The 16,531-nt window shown below is 40.1% G+C and overlaps 1 protein-coding gene across 2 annotated transcripts in view; it reads right to left on the bottom strand.

Moving 5' to 3' along the window:
• Positions 1 to 16,531, bottom strand: part of TRIQK (triple QxxK/R motif containing) — a 63,728-nt gene that overhangs the window by 37,388 nt on the left and 9,809 nt on the right. For both annotated transcript variants that reach the window (XM_027452462.3, XM_027452461.3), the window contains exon 2: positions 7,377 to 7,457. In XM_027452462.3, the coding sequence (XP_027308263.1) occupies positions 7,377 to 7,437 (61 nt within the window). In that variant the 5' untranslated portion in view covers positions 7,438 to 7,457. The remainder of the gene's footprint in view (positions 1 to 7,376; positions 7,458 to 16,531) is intronic.

Below are 16,531 nucleotides of genomic sequence, written 5' to 3'. Positions count from 1 at the left end.
AATCAAACAAGTTCAAAGAAACAACAGGGATTTACTGTGGAGAAGGGATGGAAGCCAAGGGAGTTGGATTCTCCTGTGAAGACAGGCTGAGGGAGCTGGGGTTGTTCAGCCTGGAGAAGAGAGGCAGACCTTACAGCAGCCTTCCAGTACCTAAAGGGAGCCTGCAGGAAAGCTGGGGAGGGACTCTTTGTCAGGGTGCATAGGGATAGGGCAAGGGGGAATGGCTTTAAACTAAAAGAGGGGAGATTTAGGTTAGGTATAGGGAAGAAATTATTCACTCAGAGGGTGGTGAGGCCCTGGCACAGGCTGCCCAGAGAAGCTGTGGATGCCCCATCCCTGGAGGTGCTCAAGGCCAGGCTGGATGGGGCTTTGGGCAACCTGGGCTGGTGGGAGGTGTCCCTGCCCATGGCAGGGTCTGGAACTGGGTGGGCTTTAAGGTCGCTTCCAACCCAAACCGTTCTGTGATTCTGTGATTCCCCATCTTCCTCCTTACCATCATTCTCCACAGCACATGGCATTCCCCTCCCATTCCTGCTCAGTAATACCCACACAAACACAAGTACATATCCAGACCTACCATCACCTTCTACGCTCTCAGCCAAGGCAATAAAATACAGCTTTACTGCTTTGGACTTAAAAAAGTAAGTGAGCACATACCATACGTGCTTAAAATCCATCATCAGTCTTCACAGAACGCATTTAAAAACATCCCGATTGATGAAAAATGAGGATTGCATTAGGACATCTAGCCTAGATTTCACTTCATAGCACTGTTTCCCTCAGCTGCTCTTTAGTTTCCAAGAAGTGATGCCACTGGCATAAAATTGAAATTAAAGCAGCAATCACTGGCCAAAAGATATAGCTCAGTTTTTGTGACAAAGAAATTCATTCTCCATGGCACCATCTCCCAGACAAAAGAACGACTACACGTGGTATGCATGGCACATCAGCAGAAAGTATGAAACTCAGCATAGGAGAAGATTGCAAAACTTGATGACACTCTCATGTAATAGCAAAAGGAGTGGTCTTTTTTCTCTCCCCTCCACTTCTCTTTATTATGTGCTTAATAGAATCTTTTTATTTTAAAATTCAAGAGATTAGAGTTACATCTGTATAAAAAAGTCCTATCTATTTATTGGTTTGTTTTTCTGCCCCAAAATAAATACTAGGAGAGGTCCCTTCGTTTTTTATCTCGACTTAAAATTAGTCGGAACAGCAGGTATTTGTTTCAGTACTTTTCCCCTTCCCATCTTTCCCCTAATAAATAGCTGACTGATACCAAATATGGGAAAAAAAAAAAAAGACTATTAAAAAAAGTAGGTTGGAGAATTTCACTCCATTGACATCAGTCCTGGTAAATATTTGCTTGTCACAAGGGACAGCAATCTCAATGATGAAAATACTGCCTTCTGGTGCTGTGCCTTCTCTTAGCAGACAAAAGATACAGGAATTACTGTTTTGCGATAAATGGTGTGATTTTGAAATTTTCAGTACAAATTCAGTCCAAACATATTTTTTGCTGCTGTTGGTGTTGTTTCAGAGATGAAATCTAAAATTTTGATGCTGACAACAAACATATCCTGATCCAAAACAAAACAAAAAAAAATCACATTTCACTTCAAAGTATGTAACGTATTTCAGAAGAAAATATCAAAACATAACAGTTTTTCTGAGCTGAAAATAAAGACAATTAAATTTGAGTACGTATGGCACCATTCAGGATAAGAAAAGCAGAGGAACATTAACTCCACAAAAAAAAAAAAAAAGAAGAAAATGAACAATAATGGAAAACAACAAAACAGGTGAGGTGGTAGACAGTAAAGGGGTTGTTTTTAACTGCAGGGCAATTGGATGTGGCACACTGCCATGAGAAGGGCTTCCTTCTGGAGACAAGGAGGCAATAGGTCCATGCTCAGGACTGAGCTGGTGGCTGGAGGTGGGAACTCCGGAGATGTCCATGCTGCTGCTAGTCATGTTCTGCTCATCCCTCTCTCCATGACCTATTCCTTCATATCATCAGTGAAGATATCAGTGCACAAAGCTCTCCTGGCTGGGGAGGCTGGTCCCCTTTGTGGTCACCCAGCTGAGGTACTCTGTGCTGGAGGCCGGGAGGCCACTGAGCCCGGCCTTGCCCAAGGAGCTCACGCAGCCACACAAGCTCTTCTCCATCTCATCAGGAATGTAACCCCTGACACTAGGAGGAGGTGCCTTATTTTGGACAATTCTCCAGCTCCCCGCACTCAGGAGTTGTAGAAAAGGGGCCACTTCACCCACAGAGCTGTAGTTGTTCAGGCTGACGGCCCTCTCTCCACACCAGGGTCTCCAGGACTCCCACTCAGTCCCCTTTGCTTCTGCATGGCTGCGTGTGTGTTACACCAGTGAGCACCACCATGCTTGGCCTAGCACCTTGTGCTTTCCAAGACAAAAAGAGAATTTATTTTCATTCATAACTTTCACTCCTCCCCAGGGGCCGCACAGAGCCTGGCTTACCCCAGAGCTGTGCCTACACGTGTTACAGACATGCAGGATCAAGCCAGCGAGTCCAAGGACTCGGAGCAGACAATAAGCAGACCTTTGAGTCTACAACTTGGAAGTTGAATGATTGGCAAACAACCTCTCCTCATGAAAAATTATGTTACAGCAACACAATAGTAATGTGAGCCAAAAGTATGTCTATTCCTGATTTGTAGACCAGGTTTTAGTTATACTATAATCCTCTCAGTATGCCTGCTTAGGATCCCGCAATCACACGAGTCATGAACACTACCCACAAATCCTGCGGCTCCTATGCTGAGCAAGTGACACACCAGATGAAGAGGGATGGAAAATATACATGTGGAATTGTTCTGGGAACTTAAAACGCACATAACAGTAAACAAAGCAAATATGGTGCAAAACCTGTTGCTATTTTCACAGCATTTGTGAAGCAAAGCTACGTAGATGCGGGAAGATGCATGCTTCCTCACACCTCTCCTCTGATCCCAGCAAATTAAGCACAGCAGCACAAACAGCAGCAGTGATAAATAAATGCTACGCAGAGGAGCGCCTTGTCTGCTGCTGCATCGTGGGGGTGTACGTTGTGCATGCTCAGGTATAAATTTGTGTATGGGAGAGACAGTTGAATAAAATCACTCTTCTTCATGCTTCCCTTACAGTGTGGGCTGCTGGAGGGGCTTGAGCACAGACAAACTCCCATGGCGTTGTCCTTCTTCCTCTCCTCCTTCTCCAGGCACTGTCCAAGTCAGTTTGAAAAGGCTGCTGCTGCCGTCCGCTTCCTCACTTGGGGAGTCTTCAAGCAGCCAGTGCTAGTTTGGTCTGATAAGCAAAAACTTCCCTTTACTCCCTGCAGGAAAGGCAGTGCCGCTGTTGGATACTGGTGCACTTGCAAGCACTACAGACAAAGTTTGGCTGGTGGCAGAGAGGTGGCTGGAAGCCAGCTGACGCAGAAAAGCAATATCAGTCTTTATTCTGGGGGAACCCTCTAAAAGCAAAAAGCAACTGCTAATGGCACAGCAGCAAACAAAACACAAGCGATCCCTCACTTGTGAAGGAGAGAAAAAGAAGAATGAACTGAAGCGATCAACATGAACTTAAACCATGGCATAGGGCAAGCATGTGGTGTGCCGTATGGAAACTCAGAACAAAACAGAAAGCTTGGAACAAAATGAAATTAAAAATCTGCTTTTAGTTCAAATTACTCCACTAAAATCCTAATTGAAAATTGTGTTGAAGTTGACATGACTTTGTGACATGTTGTTCTTTGAAGACTGCATTTTCCATCCAAAAAAAGGTACTAAGAATGTTTCAATCTGGCTACCTTCTATTCAGCATGGCTAGGGAACAGTAAATCATGAGCTAAAAAATAACACCATGCCATTAGTCAGCAAAAGATAGCTGTTCAGCCAGCAGACATCACAATATTTTCAAGAACCCATACATGCTGAACACCTGGAGACAAAGAATAGCGATCATTCACACATGGCTTTAAAACTGTAAAGGGACTTGATAAATTAAGTTTTTAGAGACAGGCCCCATGCAGTATCCCCTTGCCCACTGTTTCTAGATTATAACCTATCCAGGAAAGGCAATCCATCTCCAAAACACATGATCCTTCTGTCTCTCTTTTCCCACAGACAAGAACGACCTCCCAGAAGCTACACAGTCCTGGAGAGTGACAGTGTTTGGTGAGCTGAAGGGTCTTCTACTAAGCTGCCTCACACTAATGCATCCCTGCAAAGGTATCTAAGCTGCCAAATCTAGGATTATATGAAGACTAGATTTTAAGAGAAAATTGAAATTCTTCTTTTATGATTTTTAATAAGTATCTCAATGAAATCAGGTCATGAAGAAACAGATTAAACGGAATTAAAATTAAGAGACTGGAGCATCTCTCCTACCAGGAAAGGCTGAGAGAGCTAGGACTGTTCAGCCTAAAGAAGAGAAGGCTCAGTGGGATCTCATTAGTGTATATAAATACCTAAAGGGAGGGTGCAATGAGGACAGAACCAGGCTCTTTTCAGTGCTATGCAGTGACAGGACAAGAGGTAATGGACACAAACTGGAACACAGGAAGTTTCATTCAAATATAAGAAAAACACTCTTTACATTAAGAGTAGTCGAACTCAGGAACAGGTAGCTCAGACAGATTGTGGAGTCCCCATTCCTGCAGATACTCAAAAGCCACCTGGACATGGTGATAGGCAATCTGCTCTGGGTGGCCCTGCTTGAGAAGGGGGTTAAACCAGGTGACAACCAGAGGCCTCTGCAAACCTCAAACATTCTTTGATTCTGTGACAAACAGATGAGTTATCATCACTTGTATAAAAAAAATAAATAAATCATGTAGTAAAAAACAAAACCACACCAAAACAAAAAAAACAGTCTTCCATACTCATCATAGTCAGAAAATCTGTTTATTGGACCAGGTTTGCATTTATTGTACTAATAGACCTTGGGAGCATAAGGAGAATAGAGGGTTAGCTCCACTAAGTTCAGTTACCAGGCCTGAAGCTAGCCTAAACTGCCTATATGTAAAACTCAAACACACTTGCAACATTAAAGTATAAAACCCTACCCATAAATTTTCAGCTCCCCCCTGTTACATTCATTAAGTTCAGTGGTGAGAGCAACGAGCTAATTTCCATTGGCAAACTCTGCGGTTGTATTAGTGAACAACCAGAGTGGGAGATGAAAAAAATATAATCAGAGCAAAAGGCAATGGATAGTCTATTTCAGTTCTTGCTCTCTGTCCTCTAAGGAATAATACAATCACAGAAACTGGAGACAGAAAAACACCTCATACATTATATAGTTTATTTGCCTGCCAGTGTGAGATTCTTCCCTACAATAATTTTTAACACTTGCCTTTGCCAAGCTAAGAGCAATGCGTCACTTCTAAGGAAAATGAGCTTATTATGAGACCCCTCAGACACTGCACTTTGCAGTACCCAATAGATCACGGTGCTGCATCGTATAACAGGGAAGGTGCCAAATTGTTCAGACAACATGCTGTACAAACCTAGCCCGAAACAGGAGAGCCAGTTACATAACAGTATCCCTCTGAAAGATGGGCCCCCGTGTACATTCTCTTGCCTCCTTACTACAACACAGCGTCCTCTTCCCTGCTCAAGTCACTGCGGATCAGTCCTGGCACACAGGTGTGAGACATGCAACCACGGTGCCGAGTGGCGTTAGCGTGCAAGAAATAGCTAAAGCTTTGAAGTGTGAGGTCATTTTGCAAGTCCCATACTTAGTGGCAGCTTTACCTTCTCACTGGTCCTCCAGTGGTCCAGCCTGGTCCCAGGAGGATGCTGCTGAAGGCAGAGCCTGGGCAGAAGAATTTCCTGCTGAAAGGAAAGAAACTTCACGTACCAGAGCCCTGCCATGCTGAGAAGCCCTCTCAAGATCCCTAGCCTCTTCTACCATGCAGAGGACTTCAAAAAACACAACTCCAATAGTCACTTGAAGGTGTTCACAAGAGGAAGAAAAGCAGCCCTGAAAGAGGTAGCTGGTAAAGCACTGACCACAACAAAAACCATGCAGAGATGATGTCAGAAAGCTGATGCAATAAGCCTCTCTAGACACCCAGTCCCATGGGAGGTATTGTCTTGAAGATATGCTGAGGGGTTTCTACTTCTTACCTAACTCACTCTGGTGAAGTATTTGAGGTGTCATCTTCTCCTAGGCAATAGTTTCCTTGCAGGGTTTTCTAAATTGCATGAAAGCACAGAGACCATCTGAACATTTTCAGTATATTTGCTTCCCATCTGTAAGTGTACTTGGAGATTTTCAACCATATTTCTAACTATCTCAGAGAGCTAACCAAGGAAGTCTGCCACACTGACTGCCCAGGAACAGGAAACACAGAGCATTCTGTAGCTAGTTTAAAAAAATTAAATAAAATAGTCCCTTACTTTCAACTTTAAATGCAGAAAAGCCCATTAAAATAATTATATTAAAATGTTAAGGTAGCGCTAAAAAAATTAAGGCACACTAAAATTACAATTGTTCACATAACCTTAGCTCTTTCACCATGAGAATGTGCATTATAAACAGCCTTTTCTTCCCAGACACTTGCTGTTTTTCCGCATATTTAAACACAGATGTGGGTGCTTAGCAACTGTGAAACAAAATCATTTACTTAAATAACTAAGTTAAATTACTTCACTTTATATATGTACTTTTAAAATATTGTATCTGTTTTATAATAATATTTTACACCTAGAGAGACAGACGCCTTATATATGGATTCCAAAAATTAGTCACTTACCTTCGCATATAAGCTATGAAATAGGGATTTGTGTCTGCTCTGTGTGTATCTGTGTGAGTGTATGTGTCTGTGCATGAATACTTTGCATACAGGTTACCTACATTTACAATGGGTAGCAACAAGAAAAAAAAAAAAAAAAAAAAGAAAAGAACTTACTAAAATGTTAAAAGTATTCCAGTAATGTGAAAATAAATGTAGTTATACCATGTAAAGGTCTGTATCATTCAGCATATCAAAAATTGTAAACAGTATAATCTTTTACAAATTTCCATATTTCAAACTGGAGACAAACAGAAAAATAATGAAAGTTTGAACAGTTCAAAAACATCACGTAGCCACCTAACTGCAGCCTTTCACTACCATTCCTAAATACAGAAAGTGGATTTTTTAAGTTACACAAAACAGAGTCTGTATAAAAGGTTTTGCTGAATGAATTAGTCAACAGCATATAACATATGTTTTCTTGGAGTGTCCATTATTTTGCACCACTTATTTTAAGCAACACAAAGCTTTTGAGGAAAAATAATACATTTTGTTAAACCAACTAGTCTACCTGCACAAAACAGAGGTTTTTTTAAGCACACAAAGTTTTCTTCAGATCTCTTACCTATTTGTTTCCTGTATTGGTCAACAGGAGTCCTTGCTGTAGAGGCATCTTTTCTACCCATTGTTTTCAATTTGAAAATCACTGTCAGTACCAGAAGAAAAAAAAAAAAAAAGACATTATTCCTAAATAACTTACTAAGGAAATCAATGATTTGTAACACCAACAGAAACTGTAACAAACAGCATTTACTATATTACATCTATTAAAGATGGAAGCCTACCCAGAGACACCGAGACACCGAAGTTAATCATCACCATTCTAAAAACCATTAGATAAATTCTAACCATACTTTTTTCCCCCACTGCATAGGTTATTAACATTACCAAATGCTTGTTACCTTGAGTTTAAAAAAAAAAAAAAGTATTTTAAACTGATTGTTCTGTAATTTAGCTTTCAGTACTACTACTGAATTTCATTCCATGTATGTTCCATAGATATATATATATAATTAGTAAACCACAGAGTGAATGCAGCATTGTGAGCTTCTCCTATTACTGGTACACACATCTGTGCAGGAGTCTGAGGCAGGACGAGGTAGGGTGTGTGCACCCATAGGTGTACCTAGTCAAAAAACCTGAGGGATTTCTCCTCAGGCCACCTTGAGCAAAAGATAAGAACAGATACCTAAAATACAGCAATCTCCCACTCTCCTACCTTCCTGTCATGGTCCTTAGAGATCCACAAATGGAAAGAACGTGGAGATGGAAGGTGAAAGCTGTGAACTCTTCTGTGAACAAGCATCACTGAGCAGCAGTCTAGCAACCCCCCAAGTAATGTGCAATGCCTTACGGGCCACCATTCATACCCTCACAGGGTTACTACAAATGTCTCAAGAGATACCGTAAGAATCTAGAAAAACGCTCGTTTCATTCTTTTTTCCATAATCAAAAAATACCTAGCAAGTCACGGTCATGGCTCAAAACACTGGTTTTGAAACTTTTCAGCTGGGCTGAAGACAACCCTCGTCACAGTGATGATAAATCCCACCATGTGAAGACATCCCTCATCCCACGTTTGACCATCCGTATGCCACAAACGTCCTACCGTCAAGCCCTGCACACACCATAGGACTGATGTTCTCCAGAAGTGCCTGATTTACCATCTCAAGCACAGATCAACTCCAGCAAGTACAACAGTTGGCCAAGATACGCCACAAAATTAAGTATTTGCCATTTCCCAATGGACCTTGATGAGGACAGTGCCAAGGGCAAACTCTGCGTCACCACCAACCGTCTGCAGATTGTGCACATATGGCCTTGAAGTATGGACAAGTTTCATGTTAGGCACCACCATCTGCAAGAGGAGCGCGCCCCGGTTCTGCCAAGGCACGTTGTCTGGGGAGTGTAGCCCTTGAAGGCACTGCCATGCCAAACCATGCGCAGAAACACATGCCAAGTCTCTGCTGAATGGGTTACAGTTGGCATCACAGCCTTCAACAGCCACGGCATTTCACTCTTAACTTCAAACAAGGTTCGAGGCAGATGATCCCATCAGTGATTTGTGCATTTAAAACCATACAATCTCTTTTTTTGTACTTATCTCTTTTATAAGATTTATTAGCATTTAATGTCAAATGACAAAACCGTCACAAACAGAGACTGAACTAAGAGACTTCTTGATTCAAAGGGTGGGATACGGGATGTAAAATGAATTTTGGTGCTCAAAATTCAGCAACATTTGCTAATGCAATAACAAGATATAAAAGAATACTGTTTTTTGTTTTTGTTTTTGTTTTTGTTTTTAATCTGAACTGAAAACTCAGTTAAAGTGCTCTAATGTTTCCCCACATCACTGTGGTTTAATTCAGAGAATATTCTCATTTTATCTAAAATGCATAAGCAGGAAGCTGTAACCCATCGGGGTTTTTCCCCCTCTATTATGCTTCCCAGATATTCTCTTGACTGATACTCTCGCATAGCATTCATGTTGTAATAACAAGAGTGGAAAATAAAGGTAACGCTCCAACTTCCAGCTAGTTGAGGAGATAACAGATATTTTTTTGTGCTGCAGAACTAGTTCTTGGCTTGTTTTATGCCACTGCAAGAAAGTGTTTTGACTTGCCTTTTGCAATTTCAATAGCCTACAAATGTTTTGTAACAAAATGTCAGCTGTGAAAGATGTTTGCAGTCTTAGCAGTGCCAACAAAACACGAGAAGAGAAGGCAGACAAAAAAAAAATATTTCCCGTTATTTGGGAACACGGCTGGCCTACTTTAGCAGAGCCTCTGCCCGCGTGGCTCGGCACCACGGACCCTGGCACCTAGAACCTGAAAAGGCTGCGGCTCTCCTTTGTTCTTCAAAGCCACGCAGCCATCATCCTGCATTTCCACCGCTTTGATGGGTAGATAGCAAACGCCCGGGAAGCCCACGGAGACATTAGCACATACAGCCGCAACGTCTAATAAGACAGCTATTTGCATAAAAGATCAGCCACAATTTAAAATGTGTTGTGATAGATGTGGAAGGGGAATAGCAGATCTATATTAGCATGTACGAAACCAAGCTTGTTTTCACAATGTAATTCCCCGGGGACCATGGCTCATCACCTTCTCTTGCGAAGAATCCTCCATTCCCCGAGGAAGTAACTTGCTACGAGCCAGAGTTAAACTGAAATATGGATTAATAAGAGATAGTATTTATTATGTATGAATCTCGCTGTAGGAATGGCTTCAAACGCAACTTTCTGATCAGATTTCCGTAAAGGAGAAGCCAGGATCCTTTATGACTCCTGAAACCATCTGAAAAGAGCCATTCCCCTATTTAAAATAGCAGCGGTCATCCCGCAGTAATTGCTCATGTTAAATTTCCTGCAGGAAAATTGTCTTTTTCAGCCCATCCCTTCCCACACCAGCGGGTGGAGGACCTGGCCTCCTCTCCATGTCTCTGCAGAAGAGGGACCACAAGGAGCAACATGCAGCAGCCATCGGGTCCCTGGCATGTCAATGATTTTGCAACTACCCGAAAAGATGCAAAGGAGATGCTCTTTTCACAGGCTGCTAAACAGACTGCAAGAGAGATTTCAGATCACTGGAAGTCACCGTGAGCTCTCAACTTCTGAGCTTCTTCAAAAGAGGATTTTAAGAAAACGCAGCGAGGTTGACTGGAATGATTATTTGTTTATTGCTATTTCACAGACTCTACAAGGTCAAAGGGATTTCTTTGTTTTTGTGGTTTCCTTAATTGTTTTCTCACCGTCTTTCCCTTCCCGCCTAGTAATTCACTTCTGAAGGCTTACACCCTCAGAAGAACAGATGACTTTTCTTCTCCTCCTGTTCTATTCATTAGCAGTGACTGATAATAATTAATGCACACAATAAATTGCCTATTATCACCTCCAACAGTCAATAGCATTTTGTGTTATAAAACAGTTCTGAAAGTCCATTCAAGGGCTGACCACAAGAGTGTTTAAATCCCAATGCACGATTCTTGACCAAAAAAAAAAAAAGTAAAGCCATTATGTTAATGAAACAGAAATACGCTGTGATTGACTTCAAAAATAATAATAAAAAATAAGTGCAGGGACTATATAGCACAAAGACTGCACTTTATGCATTCATGGTGCAATACAAATGATTAATAATAGTAATAAAGCTTGGAGTGTCTATCAGAGAACACACAAAGACCTACATATGTGCATATGTACAAACTACCTTAGCAGTGATATTTGACAGTCTCCTATGTCTGAATTCTTCAACAATAAGCTGCCTCAATATTAGCAGAGGACACCTTAAAACAATAAAAATAATGTATGGGATGACTGTTTTTGTTTTAAAAAAAAAACACCGCAGAACAGAAAAGTACTGTGACGAGTTGTAATTGAAAATGCAGGTGAATGCACAATGAATATCTGCGTTTATTAAGAAACACCTTATCTTTAATTATAAATGGATATCAAACTTAAAATTCCTTTTATTGTTGTCTTTTTGCTGGATGCAATGCAGGTTAATAATTTCAACTCATAACCCAAACCGTTTTTGAATATGATTCAAAGCCTACTGTCAGTGAAAGAACTGTTTTTCATCAGTCACTTCCATAGTCCACAGTTTAATAAATAACAGGTATTATGGCTCTTACAAGATACAAGAGATAAAAACAGCCTTTTAGCCTCCTCAGGTAAAATCCAAGGAAGGCACTGGATTCTCTGTGGTCATCAAAGGCTAGGTATCACTGCATTTAAAGTGAGAACATGTCTGCAAATATATATTTTGGACATTATTGCTGTTATTTTAATTGGCTTTTTTGTGTACCACCTAATTACAGTAACTTTATTCTGTGAATAGCAATGGAAGGAATTTAATGCAAGCAACCAGCAGCCAAAACTGCAGGAATAATGCAGCTGAATATTTTATTCACACTTTGGTCAGGAATAAGAATTTAAAAAGCTTTACTAGTACTTAAAAAACATTCACTGGCTGACCTAAACATGTCTTATTCATAAGTCTTACAGCAGTCTTCACCATTCCTCTGGAAACTTTCTCTCAAAGGATGAGCATGCTTTTTCAAAGGAAAAAATACTTGCCCATAGTGCTTCTGGTAGAATCTAGCTCTGCCTTCCTTGGGGACTTTTTATTTCTTTTTATTTATTTATTTATTTATTTTTAATAAAAGGAATTTAACGTATTTTTAATTTTATTTGATCTTGGAAGTAGTGGAGATCACTTTAAATTCAGTTAAATTTGGAAAAATTAAACAAAAAAAGCACAAAATGTATAAAGTCAGGTGGAAAAAACGTTGCTCAAATAACCCAAGGTTACATCCATCTAGGAATTAAAACTTTTATTCTGCCATGCATCAGGCCATTTGGTAGCTCCATGTAAGCAGCAGGCACAAAACTCCCATTGCTACTTCCAGGAAAACTTCTCTGTGCTTCGGGGAAAGGTGCTGCTCTGCTCTTAGTTACACAACACCTACGAAACCCATGAAATTAGCTCCAAATTTATGTTCAAAAGCAGTGCACCGGTAATAATATTCCATATGAACACTTAGTATATTCTCTGGGCCACTTCAAAATCCTGAGCATTCATCAAAACCAATTACGAAAAATAAATTCCAACAACAACCCAGATTAGTTCCACCTAATTCCAGGAATGTGAGACACCTAAATTCTGCATTAAGACCACCTCAGCTGCCTTTGTAGTGAAAGAGATGCAATAGTAAGGAAACCAAAGCCAAACCAAAGCCAAATCACCTCTAGGAGTTCTGTCTCTGGGAGACTATGCTCCCAGATTGAAAAAATAAAGATTTTTTGAGAGACTTCACAGTGATGTAAATTTGTTTTTGTTTTTGTTCAAAGCAAAAAGAGACTTTTAAAATTGTTGGTGGTTCCTTCTATGCCCAGCAAAGTTTGTCACAGCTTCTACAGGAAGAAAAACCAAAATGTATTTGGCCAAAACTCACTTACAAAAACAGACAACTTAGACAGAACATACACAACAAACTGTACAGTAATTGGTTTTATAGTACAATTTATAAAAAGCATGGCGTTTTGCAGATGTGTGTTCCTATTTTAGGGATTATATGCACCTTACATTTACTTTTCATTATTAGGATTTGTTATTTGTCTCCAGAACCAAATTCCCTACGGATTTCAGAGCTGAACAGAGCTATACCATCTGTGGAACATATATACTTTTTAATTTGAAGACAGATCTTCGTCCAACCAAATTTAAAATTGCAAACTTTCAAAGCTGGAAATTTTTTTGTAAGAATATATGACGGCATTGGTGCGTCAAGAAAATACCCTTGAAGTTCACGAAGGAGAAAAGCATCCATGTGGTTCACTTCTGCCTCGCCAGACAGTTCAACATGTAGTATTTCCCAGAGGAAAGAGCTAAAGGGGAAATCACTGCTAAAGGGAAAATTATACAATAAATGACACCATATGCGGTATTTCAGAACTAACATTCTTCAAAATACCATAATCTGTTTAAACATTTTAGGGGGTTATGGTACAACTCAGGGGTAAATGGGTGAAAAGAGGCTCAGGCGGGCACCTAGCCCACCCTGCGCTTTCTGCCACCCGAGTTAAAACTTCATCAAGTCCGGAGCAACCATGGGAAGCAATTACTTGTTCTGCCTCAGCACATGAGGCAGCCACAGCAAAGGTTTTGTGGCTCAGTTAAATACAGGCAGCTTTATTCCCGCTTTGATCGCCAGCACGCACACCTTCAGCACTCATTTCCTTTGATGAAGTAGGGGATAATTTAAATAACAGGTATAAAGCAAGGGGTCAGAGACCTTAAATTTAAAAATCAGCTAAGTCTGTCTAAGCACTTCACTTTTAATATGTTATGAAGTTACAACTCTTGCATTTAGTAGAGCACCACGTGGCTTCACTGAGCTCCTATCCCCAGACCTCAGAAACTTTGCTTTGCCCTGCTGGATGGCACTGTACGGGAACAGCAACTTCTTCCTTCCCTTCTTTGAATTAGAAAATACTCTCTTTATTCTTTGTCGCATTGGCTTTGGGAAGTGACAAAAACCCGATTTCTTCCAGATGTTACTGCTTTCCTGGATTTGCCACAAGTCATAGCTTGCTGGGTGCTTTGATTATACACACTTTCTAATTCCTCATTTGAAGATCTTAAGCTTAGGCTCATCTTTGATGGAAATGAAATTCCTATTTCTTCCTTAAATTAGAAGAAATATTTAGGGAGTAATTATACTTCCCTTCAGCATGTTCACCTTAAACTGGAGGTCAGAACCACCCAGAGGACCTAATGTCTGATTTTTGACATTTTCAATGTTGCAAAATGGGACACAACCTTCAGTGAGAATAAAATAGTAACTTTTTGAAGTTATTCACAATAAATAAATGCATATTAATATATTATTTTGTTTCCATTGTGCCTTTTTTTTTTTTTTTGCTTGTGTTATACCATTAGAAATACGTAATTTCTGGGTGAATTATTTAAAAATTAGAATTATTCGAAGAAATACATCAAAAGACATTTGAAACTGATGGAGTTCTTCCTTGCCTCTCATCCCATTTTTCAAAAGTTACTTTTTAAAGTGCATTAGGCTAAGTTTCAGCTTATTTTTTTCCCATTATTTCTATTACTGATATTCCAACTACTTTGACTTCATTTTCATTGAACTTTGTCTATCATTCATGGTGAAATACCGCTCTCACCAAATAGTCCATCCCCACCTGCCAATCAGCCTAATAAATCAAAACCAGAAGAAAAAGAAGAAAGAATAGCCACAAATCAGCCACACAGGCAAAAAGCTGAGAGGCAGCCAAGTGTGTCCTTCTGGTCCATATTTCTCTGCCGTGTAATACAATGTCCCATCACACATGACTTCAAGCCATAATAATTGCTAAAACTGGCCACCACGCTTTTAGTCTAACAATTGTCTCACTTCTTACCTTGAGCAAGCACGCAACTGTTGAAAGCAGGCTACAAATGGCAGCAGCAAATAACACTTCAGCACATGTAGACCTAATTGTAGCACTTCAGCAAAACTGAATTATTAGCTCCATTGCAAAACCTGGTATTCGAAAGGACTTAATGTTCAGAATAAATGTGGGTTTTTTTGTTGTTGTTGGTTGGTTGGTTTTTGTTTTTTCCTCTGAAACTACTGCAGCTCGATAAGTATTAAATAGCCTCATCTATAAATGAAGAAAAACAGTTGTATGCCCCTTTTGTTGTCTCCCATGATATTTTAGGGATTCAGGAAAGCAACTAAAAGCTTAATACACACACACACACACACACACACACACACACACATATATCTATATATTCTAGTCACTATGTAAAAGAACCATTAAGTGTAAAGAGTTTGAGTTCAGTGGGTTTGGCATCTACATTTTCTTCTGTTTTTCAATAACTGATTAAAGACAGAATAACCTGTTAACCTTCCCCATAAAGACCAGAAGAGGAAGCCGCCATGCATTTCCTTAGCCTAAATGCACCACATCATTTTTGCAATTTTTCTTTAAAATTGTCTGAGGTGAACGCCGCCAGAAAACCCGCATCTACAGGATTTAGCACTAACATAGCAAATGTAAAGTTCAGCCCTACAGCACTTAATAATGAGCTTAATAGTCCGGCTTAGTGAACAGACCCATCGATGTTAGCAGCAGCATTTTCAAAACCAAGTCCTACTCTACTGGCTTTGAAGGATTAGGCCATAATTGGGTGCAGAGTTTAATACAGCTTAAATAACATCGGTTCAGTAGGTTCCAAAGTAGTTCGAAACAATAGCCCAAGCACACTCTCTGCAGATTACATCTAAATTGCTCAAGACTTGGCTCTCCTGAAACCTACCTAGACAGCCCATTAAACACAATGATTTTTAAGACAAAGAACAAAGTAATAGTGTACACGATACCATCTCTTGAAGAGGTTTATATTCTATTTGGGCAAAAAAGTGAGCATAAAATCAGTGATATCTATCAAAATATGAATCTTGAAGGAAAAAAAAATGAATTAAAGGAGTGTATCAAAAGCAGGATAAAACCTTCATATGTGGAAACAGTCAAATGAAAAAAATGAACTCTGATAGACATCAGAAAATGTGTTAAACTCTTTAGTTGCCCTGTTTCAAGGCAAAGAGGACAAGCGTGGAGTGCAGCTGGAAAAAAAAAAGGCAGCAAAAAGAAAAATTAGCAGACGGTAGAAAATGGAATAATGGTAGGTCATGTGAACTTAAGAAGGTGCCTGGTGCAATCATTCAGGCACATCTGCCTGGGTCCTTCCTACAGCCTCCCTGTAAGCTTTATGGCCATCCTGGTTGTTTCCATACTATTCTTTTTTCTCATAAGGCAAGTTAATGAAAGCCTATTATATAGTCTAATATAGTGCAAGCATCTTTTCAGGTCTTCACGCTTCCCAGCACCGACAGTGCCCAGGTCAGGATGCTCAAAACCAGACAAGTTTGGTCAGAGAGCCATTTCCCTGAGCTTTTTCTTCCAAATACCGTTCTCTCCCCTTGATGGTCTCCTTGAGGTACAGCACAGATTCTATAGAGTCCTTCTATGGTCAGGATACAGAATTGAACAGAGCCTATACAATATACATTACTTGTGTGCAGTAAATGACAGAATGCAAGTACTTTGGATTCCCTACTCTGCATATATGGCTATGTTTTAGTACTGTACCCACATTTAGATCATAATTTCCATGGGTATATATAAACACACATGAAGAT

Source organism: Anas platyrhynchos, chromosome 2 (assembly GCF_047663525.1).
Source record: "Anas platyrhynchos isolate ZD024472 breed Pekin duck chromosome 2, IASCAAS_PekinDuck_T2T, whole genome shotgun sequence".
NCBI lineage: Eukaryota > Metazoa > Chordata > Aves > Anseriformes > Anatidae > Anas > Anas platyrhynchos.
Note: the sequence above shows the minus strand (reverse complement) of the source record. Positions and strands in the feature narration are given on the sequence as shown.